We start from the raw sequence: 14,971 nt of genomic DNA on the forward strand, positions 1-14,971 counted from the left end.
ATTCCTACAAGAAAATATATCGCCAGAGATGCAGACTTAAAGACGCGAGCTAAACATCAGGAGAAGAGTGAGAAGAAGGGATGTCAAGTTCCTTAATTATTAGTTTCATAATTATCCCTGAGTTAATTGTAATATCGCGAGTACCTTATATATATATATATATATTTTTTTTTCTTCGTTCGGATCGATTACTTATTCGTGCGTTCGTCTAAGAGTACCGCGCCTCTAAATTAATTACAGTAGACGCTCTACGTCTACAGTTACCCTTTCGCTCATTATAATTTTCTACACGTTGTACAAACTGCGCGATAAACTTTATGGCATGTATTACGAAGGAGATTGTATCTGAACGTCAATTATGAGCGTGTCGAAAAAGAGTTGCGTCGTTAATCAAAATGCGAAGATGACAGCAGCTTACGTCGAGGAAAAATCGCAAAGAAAAGTTTATTAACAAAAAAATGGATATGGAGGAGAGGGGAAGATGCACTTAAAAGTTAAGGACAGCAGTGAAAAGTACTGCTGAGACTAGCAGAAATTTTATGTCGACGAAATTAAAATGGAATAGCAATCTGTCTCGTACTTTCATCTCAAGTTATTCTCCATTTAAATTATTCAGATTTTAGCTTTCCAACTAAAAATATTTAAAACTACTATTCATATTATGAGATCATGTATTTCATTATTCTCATACGTCATTCTCGTTTAGATTCATTAATTTCACAGGTAGATGAATTAGCAATGAAAAAAGTCTGGTAATTATGGTCATTCATTTTTGTTTTCCCATAAGTTTTTAAATTGTTACTATTAAATTGGTTCAACTTTCAGAAACTAAAATGTAATTTTCTCCAAACAAAACTACAGACTTTCTAGTAATTGGGTGAATACAATATATAGGTACTTTATATATAATTTTTCAATTTACAAACGTTTAATAAGAACAAGTTATCTAGCATAATGCAAAACACGTATAAACGTGTGACAAAATATAAAATAATATATTATTAAAAACATTTAATTTTTTTGTAAAGTTTAATCCTGTAAATTAAAATTGCATACACTTTGCTTTTATCCATGTATGTGCAATCTAAAAACTATATTAAGTTAGACGACTAAAATGCTTTTAATTATTTTTATAATTACTTTTTCTATGTACAATTATTAAAAACAAAATTTATTAAAAAATATAATTTAATTTAAATGACTAAAACTATCATTCTTTGAATTGTATATTTTTAACGCAAGCAAATTGATAAAAGAAATAATAGTATGCGATGTGCTAATTGGCATTATAAAACTAGGTAGAAACAATTGACAAGATTCACAGCTGATGTTTATTTATGCATTTGGTAAAAGAATGAATTCTCATAGACACGGAAAGCTATACACACGTGTATAGTCACGTCTCGACAGTATGAGCCAATGATCCGGAAGACGCGTCCTCGGATTCCGGATTCGCTTCCCGAAAGGAGACTGACGAGGGTTTTCGACAAGGCATCCGTACGTATCGACACGCGGTATTACATCCCCGAGATTGGCATATCAGTGCACCGTGGCTGTATTGTCCGTCGTCGTCGTAGCTGGCAAAATGCGCTCCGGAAATGTTCCCGAGCCCTCTTGCCCTCTCATTGTCAGTTCGACGCATGGTGTTTTACGGTAAGTTTCTCCGATCTTCCGCCAATGTCCCGAATTGAATGTACCGTCGGGAGGTCCTATTCTTCTCTCTCTTTCTCTCTCTCTCTCTCTCTCTCTCTCTGACTGTTCGCCATTGTGTGTATCTGCCTTTAGTGCGGGTTCTCCTGTCGGAAGCGAGTGGAAATGTAGCTAGTGGTACCGGCGCACGAAACGAGTCAAGTAAGCCGGCGACGAGCGCACCTTCTTCACAATACCCAGAACGAAACTCCCAGGGGCCTCGACGGGAGTTGACGTTTCGAACGACGGACCGGTTGTAGAAATACAGCGGAATGTATTCGAACGAAAAGCACTCTGCTAGTTTTCACGCTCGGTGACAGTCGAAACGTGTCATCGATGCGAAAACGCTGCCGAATGAGTCGTCGATCAAATGGATAAATAATGATGGGGACTCGATACGACGAACAAGATGGTTTTTAACACTGACACGAAGTAACATTCTTCAGTCTATAATATCGGTGTCTTGAATCGAAAAGGTAAAATCATGTGATGTTCTATGTTTGAATACAATTGCTAAGCAAAGATGTCGATCGATATATTTTGTTTTCGAGTTTTATAAAATTTATATATGTAAATCAAAGATGTAGAAAAACCGTTTTTTTTCCTAAAATAATAAGGAAAAAAATGTTTTTTAAATATATTTTTTTTTTTTATTAATATACAAAGATTATAGTTTTCCTTTTAAATTCATCTTTTTAAGGGTAATTTTAATGAATTAATGAGATTTTTATACGGCAAATTGTATCAAACACAATATTTGCTTTGGTTATAATTTTCACTTAGATACATAAAAATGTTTATTATGCATTTACTAACTAAAAATTGTCAGAATTATGTCGTGTTTTATAATTTTAATCGCAAAAATCTCATTTATCCATTAAAATTACTTTCAAAAAATTAATTAAAAATGTAAGAATTTTAGTTTTAATATTATATTAATTTTATATTATCTTACTATATTAAAATATGGTAATTAAAAATATATTTTTTAAATTATAAACTGTATTTTTGCATCTATTATAAAGACAGTTTATTAAATTTTGATTTGTTTTTAAAGAATTAAAAATAGTAATTACGTAACCAATAGAATGTAATCGCGCATTTACTACATTTAAAATAGTGGTGATTAGTACAAATTTTTCAGCTAAAAAGTTAAAAATAATGAAAAATCAACTTATAATAAATCAAATATAAAGATGTTAAATGTTTTTAAAAAATTTAGAAAAACAAAAGCTTGTTTCTTCCCTATAAAAAACCATATCTTGAAAAATTATTTTCAATTTATATAGCTGCAAATATTTATACTAGAAACCCATTAGATTGCATTTCACAGTTTTGATATCATTTCGAAACATTTTGTTTTTTGAATAAAGGTTTGTTTTAAAATTTACTAACAATGGAATTTAAAAACATGATTCTTAAAACCAATATTTATTAAAACTGTTAATTAGTTAATTATGTACTTGATTAATTTTTCCTGTCTTTAATTTTATCTTATTATATATATAGAAAGTCGAGATTATAACTATCGACATTTTATGTAAGGAAATAGCGATTCTAATTTCGAATGATCTCTATTAAAGTTAAATTCTCGAGAGAAATTTCGGAATAATTCTCACATATCACGTAAAGGAATTTGAGGATAAGAGGTTTTAAAGAAAGACGCCGGAAGTTCGCGCAACGGCTGTAATATTTTTCAAACGAGACGCGTGACAAATCCGGTCGTTCCAGCGAGGGTGACGTGACGCGCGGAGCAATGTGGTTTTATGACGGCGGCTCGCGCTTCTCAAAGTTCCCCACTAATCTTATCGAGTGCAACGATATATAGCACCTGCATCCGCGCGCGATATTTGAGGAGAGGCGGGGTTAGGACGAACGTTTTTATAGCGCTTTTAGCTCGACCCACGGCATCGTCGAAACCGCGCTTCGCGACTCTTTTTCTCTCGAGTAGCGAGTCACCACGCGAGAGAATGACGGGGACGGGTTTTCCGGTGTAAGGCCGTTAAACGACTTATCTCTCGCCCGGTGTATGTTTGGTCAATTTGGAGAACGTTCTCTCGCTCTTTAGTGATTTCCTACTACAAATGCCACGCAGTAGATACGTGGGTATAATCATTCACCAAGGGTTGCTTCTCTCGAGCGCCACTCCGACCTTTAATACGCGCCGCTTTTCATCTTATCGCGCGCGACGTTTCTCTCCCTTCTTTTTATTAGCACACCCGCCCGACTCTCGCCGCCCTTTAGTGTTCTTCGAGAGAGAGAAAGATTCTCTCTCTTTCTTCCTCTTAAACAATAAAAGCGGGCGACAAACTTGAGCGAAACGAGGACGTCGACTCGAGAGGAAGTGGCTCTTGAAAAATTTACGCGGTCCTCTCCTCAGACACTCCGTGCGATTTGTATACTTTATTTCGTGTCCCCTCGCCTTCTCCTCTTTCGCTCCTCTCTCGCGAATCTTAATAACAAAATATTTGCCATATTAATGGATTCTTCTTGTACTCGCTAAAAACCCCTTATCGTAGATGTATTTATATTTGTAAGGATACGTGTGTGCGCGAGCGCGGAGAGATATGTATGTATATAAAGGAGGGCAATTACACGCGCGTCTTCTTCGCGAGATCGATGTGGCGCGGGACAGTTATGAATATAAATGCCGGCGCCATAAAATACGACGCCTATTGGCTATCTTTTTCTTATGATACCACTCGCGACGAACGGCCGTTTGTGTGGCTTTGAGACTTCTCCCCCTCGCAACGTGGCCGCCGACGTAACGCAAAAGGAGCGGATGTGACTCACCGCAAGGGTCTCTCCTCTCTTCTGTCGGTCGAATTTTCGGTGGATTCATCCCTATACGTATATAAATCGATAATTTCTATACCACAATGTGTATGGAAAAGAGAACCCAGAATATAAAATCTTTTTTTTTTTTTTTTTCTTTTTTTTCACTCCATCCGCATGCGTATGAAACGTTGCGCTGAAAGCATACGCCGTACAATACGTGATTTACAAATTTACGAGTTAGAGTTAATTTGCAATTTACGCGTTGCACAGATCTGCGCTCGGTTATACGCCAGGCAACGCGCTAACAAATATTGGAGTTAATTCGCTCTCGATGCCGCAATAAACGAAGTTAGCGCGCCGGGCGTGCCGAGAGCGATACTCGCGCGAGCGACCGGCCTTAACGCGAATGCATACCCGAGGAAAGGGTTCCGTACGTTATGAATGAAAATAACGCGGTGTCTCTATCGCGTTCTATACAGCCGCGCGTGCGCGTGCGCGTGCGCATGCATACAAACGCGTACACACACTGCATGTATGTGTACGTACTAGTTTATTTTTAAAACTAAAGTAACTTTGTTATACGCGTCACTGACGGAATAAATCTTGCCTTTATTTAATGTATCTGTATGAAAATTTTAACGCTTTCTAATGCTTTTATTCTTCTTTTCCTCCAAACAATTTTTTACATGTATTTTTTGTAATCGTGTTACTTTAGATTTGAATTTCTTGTAAGCCTACAATCACGCGATAATAGATCTTTTTCCTAAAAAGAAAAAAAAAGATCCGAGATGATGATTAATTTTTTGTTCATTTTTTTTAAATAAAAAAAAAATATTACAGATGTCGATGCGCTTTAGAATTGCAATTTCAGATGAAAACACGCCTCGGTTATGATCATCACATTCTTAACGTGACTAAGACACGGCGCGTGCACGCAAAGAGCGTAATGAACGGCCATTATTCGGTCAGAGGTATGCCTAGAACGCCGAAATACGCTCGCCCACCTACGGGTTACTGCACAAAACGAATTAGTATACAAATCACTTTTCAATTTCTTGCTCCTTTTCTCTCACCGCGAGAGAGTATGCAAGGTCGACGGTGGAGCCATTTGTCTTCTGAACTCGGGCGTGCCCTTGTCAAGTGCAGAACGAACGGCGCAGGCAGGTATACGTTCTACGCGATCGAAGATTCTACCTGCCGCCTTCCTAGATATTTCGAGTACGTTTCTCCGGCCAGCGGGAAGTTCTATTAAAGCGTCTTGCTTGCCTCGGGCGATATGTTTTTTTTTCCTCTTTCACGAAGATTGATAAATCCCGTGGCCTTCGTGTGATAACGTTATCGCGGAACTAAACGATTTCTCCGAAGGATTGCACGAGCTGGAAGAAAATTCCATCGTCGAAAATACGCAGGAAACTTGCTTGCGCACCCTTAACGAATCCTATTCTACGTGGCCATAAGTTTCCGGTCAAAGTCTCGAGAGAAGGGCCCCCGAATTCGACAATTCAACGAATCGACGGCAAATTGCCACGTGACGAGCGCTTAAACGCTCGTTATTGGCGACTACCGTATGATAGCTCGATCGATAAAAAGTTGCTTCAACCCGCGACGTCGTACATCATACTCGAAACCGAAACTGACAACGAAAATCCTGCCCTTAAAGGTAAGCGTACAGAGTGCGATAAATCACGATAAAAAAACAAAAAAAAAAAGAAAAAGAAAAAGAAAAAAAAAACGCGAGATCGTTTCTCTTGGCGAAAGGCGACGAAAGAGCTCTCTCGACGACCTTGCGCTTTGTCGGCCACGAGATTTCGCAAATCGCAAATTATTCGCGGTCCATTCGGAAGAGGATTCCCGCTTATGGTGATGCTATACGAGAGCAATCCGGACTACTGCGAGTTAACGCGACAATAAGCGTTTCCACGTGGCGATCGACCAACTGTCCGGTTAAATAACTTCTTTGCGTAATCCCCGTCGAGGGCTCGAAAGAGAAAAATAGAGAAAAAGAGCTGGTATATCGATGCGGCTTACGGGCGGCTTAGCTTTTAATGAAAGCCGTCGACCACGCAGGCGCCAAACTGGAAATTTATAGGATAAAAAGAGAGACCTTTCAGATCCCCTCGACAATTCCCTCACCGTATTTTCATCTCGCCCTTTCCGAGAGCCGCGACCGACCACTATTTTCGCGCGAAGCTCGAGTAACAGCTGAAACTGAAGCTTGTCGCGGAAAGTTAACGTGGCGCACGAAACGTGGCTCCTACCACCTGATACAAAGAAAATCGAGGGCCTGTCTGGCAGTCTGCGGTCAGGGGCGAAGGGCATTGTGTTGCGGGATTGCGGGGAATCGGACGATCAATTGACTTTCCTAATTTTCCCGTGCAACGCGCCGGCTTTAATGTAACGTTCCGCGTGCGCGCGCGCGCGCGCATGTCATCCGGCGTCCCTTTTCCGCGTTGTCGATCTGCGCGACAAAGATAATTCTATTCGGCTGGTGATTACAAAGGCGCGAGAGTTGGGCGGATCACCAAATTGCTCGTCATTTGCCGAGGCGGAAGAGCAGAACGCAAAATAAAATCACCGCTAAATGTTGTATAATAATTAATTATGATTATGATTTTATATCCTAATTTTTTTTATCAATCTTTTGGCGCAGAATGCAAAAGAACAAGAAAATATATAATATTTTAATTACAATATTCCAATGATTAAATAAGACAGAAAGTACTGTAATAAATCATTACTTTATAAATAAGAGAGTTTTATTATACTTTACGTGCACTTTGTTGTAAAAATATGTAAGAAAAATATAATTTGTTGCTGTAAAATATCATTAAACATTTTTTCAATATAATAATGAAGATTTTTTTTACTAGAGTAATAATTTTTTCAATATATATGAAAAAGAGAGAGAAAGGCAAATGTGTTCTTTCGAGTTTTTTAATATTTACTTAGCTCATTGTTTCTTAATTAACCAAGAGAAACGAAATGATGAATATGAGTATGCTTGTTAAATAGAAGATAAAAATGCATTTACGAATGTTCTCGTCACGTTTATTTTTATAACTTTAAGTCGTGACGAACAGTATTGTCTTAAGAAGTTAAACATGAAGATGACTAATTCTAGAGGAAATTTTACAACGCTTTTCGCGCTTTGCAGCATATATTAGTTAGTAATAACAATTATTATCGCGTATGTGTGTACGTACAATGTTTTCCAAGTACTAGAAATACATATTTTGAAACTTGTGGGCTTTCTCTATACTTTTATATATACTCTTAACTTTATATTTTTAAAGTTCGAAGAAGAGAATAATCAAACTTTTCCGTTTTTACAACACACACGATATACTCTTCCTTCTTTAACCGTGTCAAAATCGGAATTGTATTCAACTTTTTGACCTTATTTCTTACGAATACGACAAGTTTGGTGAGCTACAATATTCTAAAAGAACATTGCAAAACTTTGCAAGAGTTTCTTACATCCCAATCTAGAGTAATCTTTGCTATACAAAGACAAAGTTTACTACATTATTTTTATCACATTTTTTCTCAAAATCACGATATCCAATTTTCTTAAATATATATAAAATATTATATATGAAATAGAAAATTTTATCAAATATAAAATTTCAATATTATAAAAGTATATATAAAATATAAAATTTCAATATTATAATATATATATATATATATATATATATATATATATATATATATATATCAAATATAAAAGAAAAAATTTCACGATATTGCATAGTCAAAATTAAATAATTTTTTGTAAAGACGTGATATGTAAAATAAAATTATCAAGAGAATAGTTACGTTTTAATCAATCCGGTTCGCGAAAACAATATAATTAAAATCCAGTTGTTGAGAGATTAATCTTTGCTAACTTATATATATATATATATATATATATATATATATATATATATATATATATATATATAAAACGTACGAGAAGAAAAATAAATTTATCACAAGCATTGCATTGATCGCATAACTTTTCGCGAACAGATCGGCATTTGAGAGGAAACGATCGACAGGTTTACGGTCTTTTGTGCCTTCGGCGAGGGACGACATTTGGACAAAGTGAGCTTAATCGCTAATTGAGTGAGAATAGTTATATGTGAACGAGAGCACACAATTGATGGGGTTTTCTAGTTTCTCGGCCGCCGGCGGACGTGTAACGACAAACTTAATGCGACTTTTCGCGCGTATATATTTCCCTCGTCAATCCATATGTTCGCATAAAACCGACCGCGCGCGCACGGAAAGATGACCTCATTCACGCCTTCCCCACGATCACAATGGCACGAAATGCGTCGCCGTTAAATGGGCCACAGGTCGCGTGTAGAAACGCATTCAATGGCACGACTACTGCCTCTCGTTAGTCTGTCGTTCAGGAATTATATATAATTTCGACCGTTACCATTATATACGTATATCACGCGCTGCATTCGGACTTTATGGACACGCGCGAGCATCGATTATAAATTCTATTGGGTTGCGAGTTGCGACCAATGACTCCGTGTACTTATTAGTTAACTTTTAAACGTAAGCGTTCTTGCAACCGGAAGTGATCATCACTTCCCACTTTAGGGATATACATATACAGACGCGTTACGTATGCGAGCAAGATTATTGCTGAGAAAGTTAATATTTGCTCTTATGCTACATTAGAAATAACAAGATTTAGATGTCTGAAACAACATACGCCAACTCCCGCAGGACATCCGCTACGTAAGTTGTAATAATAAGACTTGTAATAATTAACAGCAATAAATTGATAATTCAGAGATTATATATACGGTCATAAATTGCAGATATTTCATACTTTTTTAATAAATAATTCTTTGTTTAAAAAAACACAATACCCCCCAAAAAATAATAAAAATATCATATAATGAATTTTTTGCGAGAGAATTAAATTATTTTTCACTCAAATGACTTTATTTAGATGAGCGCGATAATTTCGTTTCCATGTTATAGAGCATAACAACTTTTGTATAAAACGTTTTTTCATGCAGTAATAAATAATGGCAGTACTATCGGATATCCCGAAATCCGTTGGACATTTCGATATGCAATAGATATTCATATGCAAATATTCACTGAATGTACGTGCAGTGCGGTAGATTTATTGGAAATTATTGTAAAACCGATATCTCCAAATCTGTAACATCGAGCCTGTTCTTTATCGAATTCTAATAACTTGCATTAAAACATGTGAAGGAAAAGTAAGATATTTTTTTAGATATATACATATATATATATATCATATTTCTTCGACAAATATGAACACATCTGCGTATACGTGCAATTTTGTGCAACACACAGGGGCGCATATAAATTATACTATAGATCAATATCTTAATAAAATAACAGAATAAAAGAAAGCTTGTTCTCTGTTTTTTTTTTTTTTTTTTTTTTTTTTTTGAAAAAATATATTTCCTTACTTAAATTACGGCAGCTTTACGTCCATTGATGATGCACAGGGGGTGGCGGGGGCGGCGGCAGTGGCAGTGGTCTCTCTAAAACAGGAACTGGCGACACATCCGGCATGGCGAACCTTAGCTTCTGCCAGAACAACTTGTCTCCCCATACCAGCACGGTGTGCGACGAGATTCTCTTTTTGAGATCGGCGTCGAGATCTCGCGGGCACACACCGCCCACCAGAAGCAAAATCACCGAGCGGCCCTTACCCTTGAGAGCGTCTCTGAGGGCCGCCTTAAACTCGAATCTGGACCATTCGCCGTGGAGAAAGTTTTTCGACAGTACGAGGATGGTGCGCCTCGAGGAGTCGGCCGCCTCGGCCACGGCGTCGGCCACGTTGCTGCCGGCGCCGAGATCGCGATAATGTAGACACAGCCTGTAGGAAGTTTCGAGACCCGGCACGAGGATGGTCGAGACGAAGGCCTCGTCGACGGCGGAGTAGGAGATGTAGGCGTCGAACGGCTTCTCCTGATCTTCGAAAGCGGCGGTCTTGTAGCACGCCCGTAAGCCGCACCTGCTGGCCGCCCAGGTTCTCAGAGTACGGCGATGCCGGAAGGCGCCGCACACCAATGCCACCGTCGCGAAAATCAGCACGACCGTGGCGAGCAGCAGCGGTAGATAAGCCTCGAGCGGACGTGTTTCGACGACGGAGGTCGTGCCGGTTAATGCCGCGCAATTTATGATCGATCCGTTCGCCGGGAGAGTTATGGGGACGCCGAGGGAACAGGTGACGCTCCGCCAGTCGTTGATCTTGCCCCGGTTGCGGGCCATCCACTCTCGCACGAGATCTAGATACGAGCATTCGCAGCTCCACGGATTGCTGGAGAGACCGATGTCGACCAGATACGGATTTTCTCCCAGCTGCCAGAGGGCGAATGTACCGAGCCGATTGTTCTCCAGACGCAGAACTTCCAGCTGATGCAGCGGTAAGAACGTGCCGTTGTCGATGTACGTCAGCAGATTGTTCTGCAGGTAGAGCTCCTTTAGATTCTCCAACGGCATCAGCTCCATGCCGTTGAGCGCGCTTATCTTGTTGTTCTCCAGATGGAGTACCAGCAGCCTCTTCAGACCGCTAAAGGTGTGATTGCGAATCGCGATGATGTTACTGTCGTTCGCGTAAAGAATTCGCAAGTTTTTTCGGCCAATAAACGAGTGCGAATTTAATTCTCCGAAATTATTACCGTCGAGATAAACTTCCGTCGCGTCCATTGGCAATCGACCCGGCAGAGTTTTGTAACCCGAGCTGGAACAATCGACGACATTCGCCGACCAAGATTGATCGTGATAACAAGTACAGTTCGTCGGACACGTCATCTCGCAATCGCAGGCGTCAAAATCGCAGCAGTGACAGAGGGCGAAACAGTGGGTCTTATAAGTGCATAGGAATTGCGACGGCTTAGCCTCTAGCAGAGGTATAAACGACTTGTGACGATCGTACGGTAATCTACAGTAAACGGACTCGAGATCCATCACCCTCGGATGCTGTCTCAGCGCCAGCGAATTGATCCTCTGCAACCACTCCGTGGTGCAGTCGCATATAAAGGGATTTCCACCGATGTAGAATTGCGGAAGTTGCCGGTTAGGCGACACCTGAGTAAGCTGAAGCGCCGAGAGGTTCATCTTGACGATCAGATTCGCGTAGAGATCCACTCGAGTGAGATTGGTCTTGTTGAAGAAGGTCTGCGGTTCCACGGATGATATAAGATTATCGTTGACGAACAGTAGCTCGACGGAATCCGGAATCGAGCGCGAGTTTATTTTCGTTAACCGGTTAAACGACACGTCGAAAGTCGTCAGTCTCACCGTCCGTGGCGCGACGCCGAGATCCGTAATAAGATTTTTATGCAAATCCAGCCACTGTAATTTCTCAGGCAGGTAGCTGTAATCGAGCAGCGTGATCATGTTGTCGGACATGTTGAGCCACAGGAGGCCGGGCGCGCTTGTGAAGATGCCGGACATATCTTGCAACAAATTCGAGTCCAGACGAATCGCCTGCAGCGCCGGATTCACGGCGAACGCGCCGTCCTCGACGTATTCGATTCTGTTCCTGGCCAGATTTAAGATCTGCAGCGCCGGCAATTGCGCGAGATCCGTCTGCGTGACGTTGGTAATCTCGTTACCCATCATTCTTAATCCGTCTAAATTTGACATTCCTCGAAAACCAGGGTGATTGAGGCTCCTGATTTGATTCTCGCCCAGATCGAGCGTTCGTAGTACTCTCAGATCTTTTAACGCCACTGGTATACTTTCAAGATTGTTGCCGGACAGATTTAAATCTAGCATGCTCGTCGAGCAGTTCCGAAAGGCGTCCGGATGAATTCCCTCGAGCAGGTTTGAATTCAAGGCCAGCAAGGAGAGGGCGAATAATCCGTTGAGGGAGTAAGCGTCAAGATAAGTTAGACGATTGTGGGCCAGTTGAAGAGTGTGCAGATTGCTCATCGGTGAAAATGTGTCCGCCGATATCATTTCTATTTCGTTGAACTGAAGATTTAAAATCTGCAGAGTGTAAAGGTCCTTGAAGAGTGCCGGATCCAGCTTGCTGATTCGATTGTGAGACAAGTTGAGAAGCACAAGGCGTATCAGACCGGAAAAAGTCGACGAATTCAGCCAGGAACTCGTCAGGACGTTTGTCGACAAGTCGAGAGTGACCAGCTGATTCATGTTAATCAATAAGCCGGGGGACATCATGCTGATGGAATTATTTTGCAAATGCAACTCCTTCAACGATTTGGTCGCGTCCCGGAACATCTCCTTTGGCAGAGCGACAATTCTGTTCCCGGACAGGTCGAGGCTTTCCAAGGATCTGAGTCCTTGCAGGGCTTCGTCGGCTACCTTAGAGATCGCGTTGCCAGACATATTCAATACTCTGAGCCGCTTCAACGATGAGAATCCGCAAGCCGGTAGCACAGAGATTTGATTGTTGGACACGTCCAGTGACTGGACGTCGAGAGAACACGGAAACGGCGTCGACGTGGATTCTTGTTGACGTCTCGACAGTTTCTCGCTGACATCGCGAAATCCCAGCTCCGATATATCCTTTAGCGTGTTCCAAGAAATGTTGAGAGTTACCAAGTTCGATAACGGGCAAAACAGACCATCCGGTATCTGCCAAATGTTGTTCCACGACAGGTCGAGTTTTTCGATCTGCGGCGTATTGTCGAATGCGCCGCTCTCCAGTTCCAGACTGTACTTGGTCTTGCGCTCGTTTAACGTTTTAACCGTCAGATTACGCAGATCGCGCAGACCGTTGAGCAACTTGGCCGGCCAGTGCGCCAGCTTGCACCCGGTCAACTTCAACGATCGCAACCGCCACAGGTGAAGGAAGCTGTCGACGCTGAAAACGCCGTTTCCGTTCCCGTTCCCGTTCCCGTTCCCGTTCCCGTTCTCGAGATCCTCGCCCGCGCAGACCACGTTCATAGCGGTCACGTATTCGCTCGTGGCCTGGGAAAAGTTGGTCTTGAGCGAGTCGTTGCCGGCAACGTAACGATGCACGCAGGTGAGCGCGCCATCCTGGTGCGAATCCCACGTACAATGGTCCGGCAAATCGAGCCTCGGCGGCAGCTCGCTGGTCACGGCGAGCACGTGGTACACCGGCAGTAATAACAGGCAGTAATGGGCCAACGACAGTGTTCTTCTGCCGGGATCCTCGTGCCGACCGACGAGCCTACGCATCTTTAGCGAACTCGTTGCCTGCGCTCGGTTTTCGTACCGGTTCTCTGTCTCCTAATCATCACACGCCGCGCGACCGCGTCACGTCACCGATTGCGGGTTATTGTCCGCCGCGCGCTTTTATTACACGCGACTAGAAAGTTTAATACCGACCGACCGGAGAACGTGTCACTGATTGTGAGAGACTTCACTCGCTCTTGCGATCACAACTGCGATATACAAAAAACGCTCAAACGTCCATTAAAAATCGACGAGATGGTCGACAGTTCGTCGGCAGATCGTAAAAATTATCACAATTATTTTTACTCCCAAATTGTTTACACTTGAAAAAAAAAAAAAAAACTGTTCGTTTGACGCGAGTATTGTTTTCGTAATATAATCAGTACATTTCTTTAACAACAAAAGATGAATTATTCTATTGTATGTTCGTAGCGTTCTTCAATCAATTCTCGGCTCGGTTCTTCGGAACGATCGACGAGATTGGAGAGTCACGTCGCGTCAAAATCGTTTAACAGACGTTAACCCTGTATCAGAATGTTATCCGTTTACGATGATACACCGACAAACTAATATCGCGTCCCGTTACAATATCCCGCATTCCGATCTGCAGGGAGACGTGTCGTGTTATTCGCGCAACATCGACGTCTCGCGTAAACTGCCCAACTCGCGCTCCGAGATGTGCCATTACAGAATTCCGCGCGTCACACTATTTTCTCGTCGATGTCGAGCAAATGCGCCCTCGGTTTCTCGATTAGAACCCATAGAGAGAAAGAGAGAGAGAGAGAGAGAGAGAGAGAGAGAGAGAAAGAGAGAAAGAGAGAGATCGGCCTCTCCGAGATCTCCGGAAGATGCGAGGACGAGCGACTACGTGATATATCTTTTACACGAATTACGACCAAGGATCGTGAAACGCAAACCAAGAGTAAAAACAGTATATATAACAGAGCAGAGACAGCTCGTTTTCCACCGACACCGAGGACCAAGGACCGCGTAGCGCTTGGTACGACGGCCACCGCGCGACTGACGTGCGAGATCTCCTCGGCGTCTAACTCGACGCAGCGTCCACCAATCGTTTCTACCCCCACCGAGCGACCGGTGGCGGCAGCGCGCACACACATACACGCACACACATATACGTAGCGGCGGCCCAAGTGGAGCGAGCACGCGCCTACCGCAGGATCCCGGAGTGGAACGAGGACGTCCTGCGTTTCGTACGCCAGCGCGTCTTTCTTGCACACGTATGCACGTACGCATGCACGCATACACATACATACATACATACACACACACACACACACACACACACACACACACACACACACGGTTGTCGTCGTTACCATTA

At 41.8% G+C, this 14,971-nt stretch overlaps 1 protein-coding gene across 2 annotated transcripts in view; it reads right to left on the reverse strand.

Moving 5' to 3' along the window:
- The window catches only part of Toll-6 (Toll-like receptor 6), a 56,806-nt gene extending 42,168 nt beyond the window's left edge, over positions 1–14,638 (reverse strand). Inside the window, exons 1-2 of one of the 2 annotated variants that reach the window (XM_072897243.1) lie at positions 9,924–14,638; positions 1,779–1,796 (exon numbers count right to left, since the gene is read on the reverse strand). In XM_072897243.1, coding sequence (XP_072753344.1) covers positions 9,940–13,632 — 3,693 coding nt within the window. In that variant the 5' untranslated portion in view covers positions 13,633–14,638 and the 3' untranslated portion in view covers positions 1,779–1,796; positions 9,924–9,939. Of the gene's footprint in view, positions 1–1,778; positions 1,797–9,923 lie in introns of those variants that run through there. The other variant, XR_012047161.1, reaches the window with a different exon arrangement.
- Between the last annotated feature and the right edge of the window lie 333 nt (positions 14,639–14,971).

Source organism: Anoplolepis gracilipes, chromosome 8 (assembly GCF_047496725.1).
Source record: "Anoplolepis gracilipes chromosome 8, ASM4749672v1, whole genome shotgun sequence".
NCBI lineage: Eukaryota > Metazoa > Arthropoda > Insecta > Hymenoptera > Formicidae > Anoplolepis > Anoplolepis gracilipes.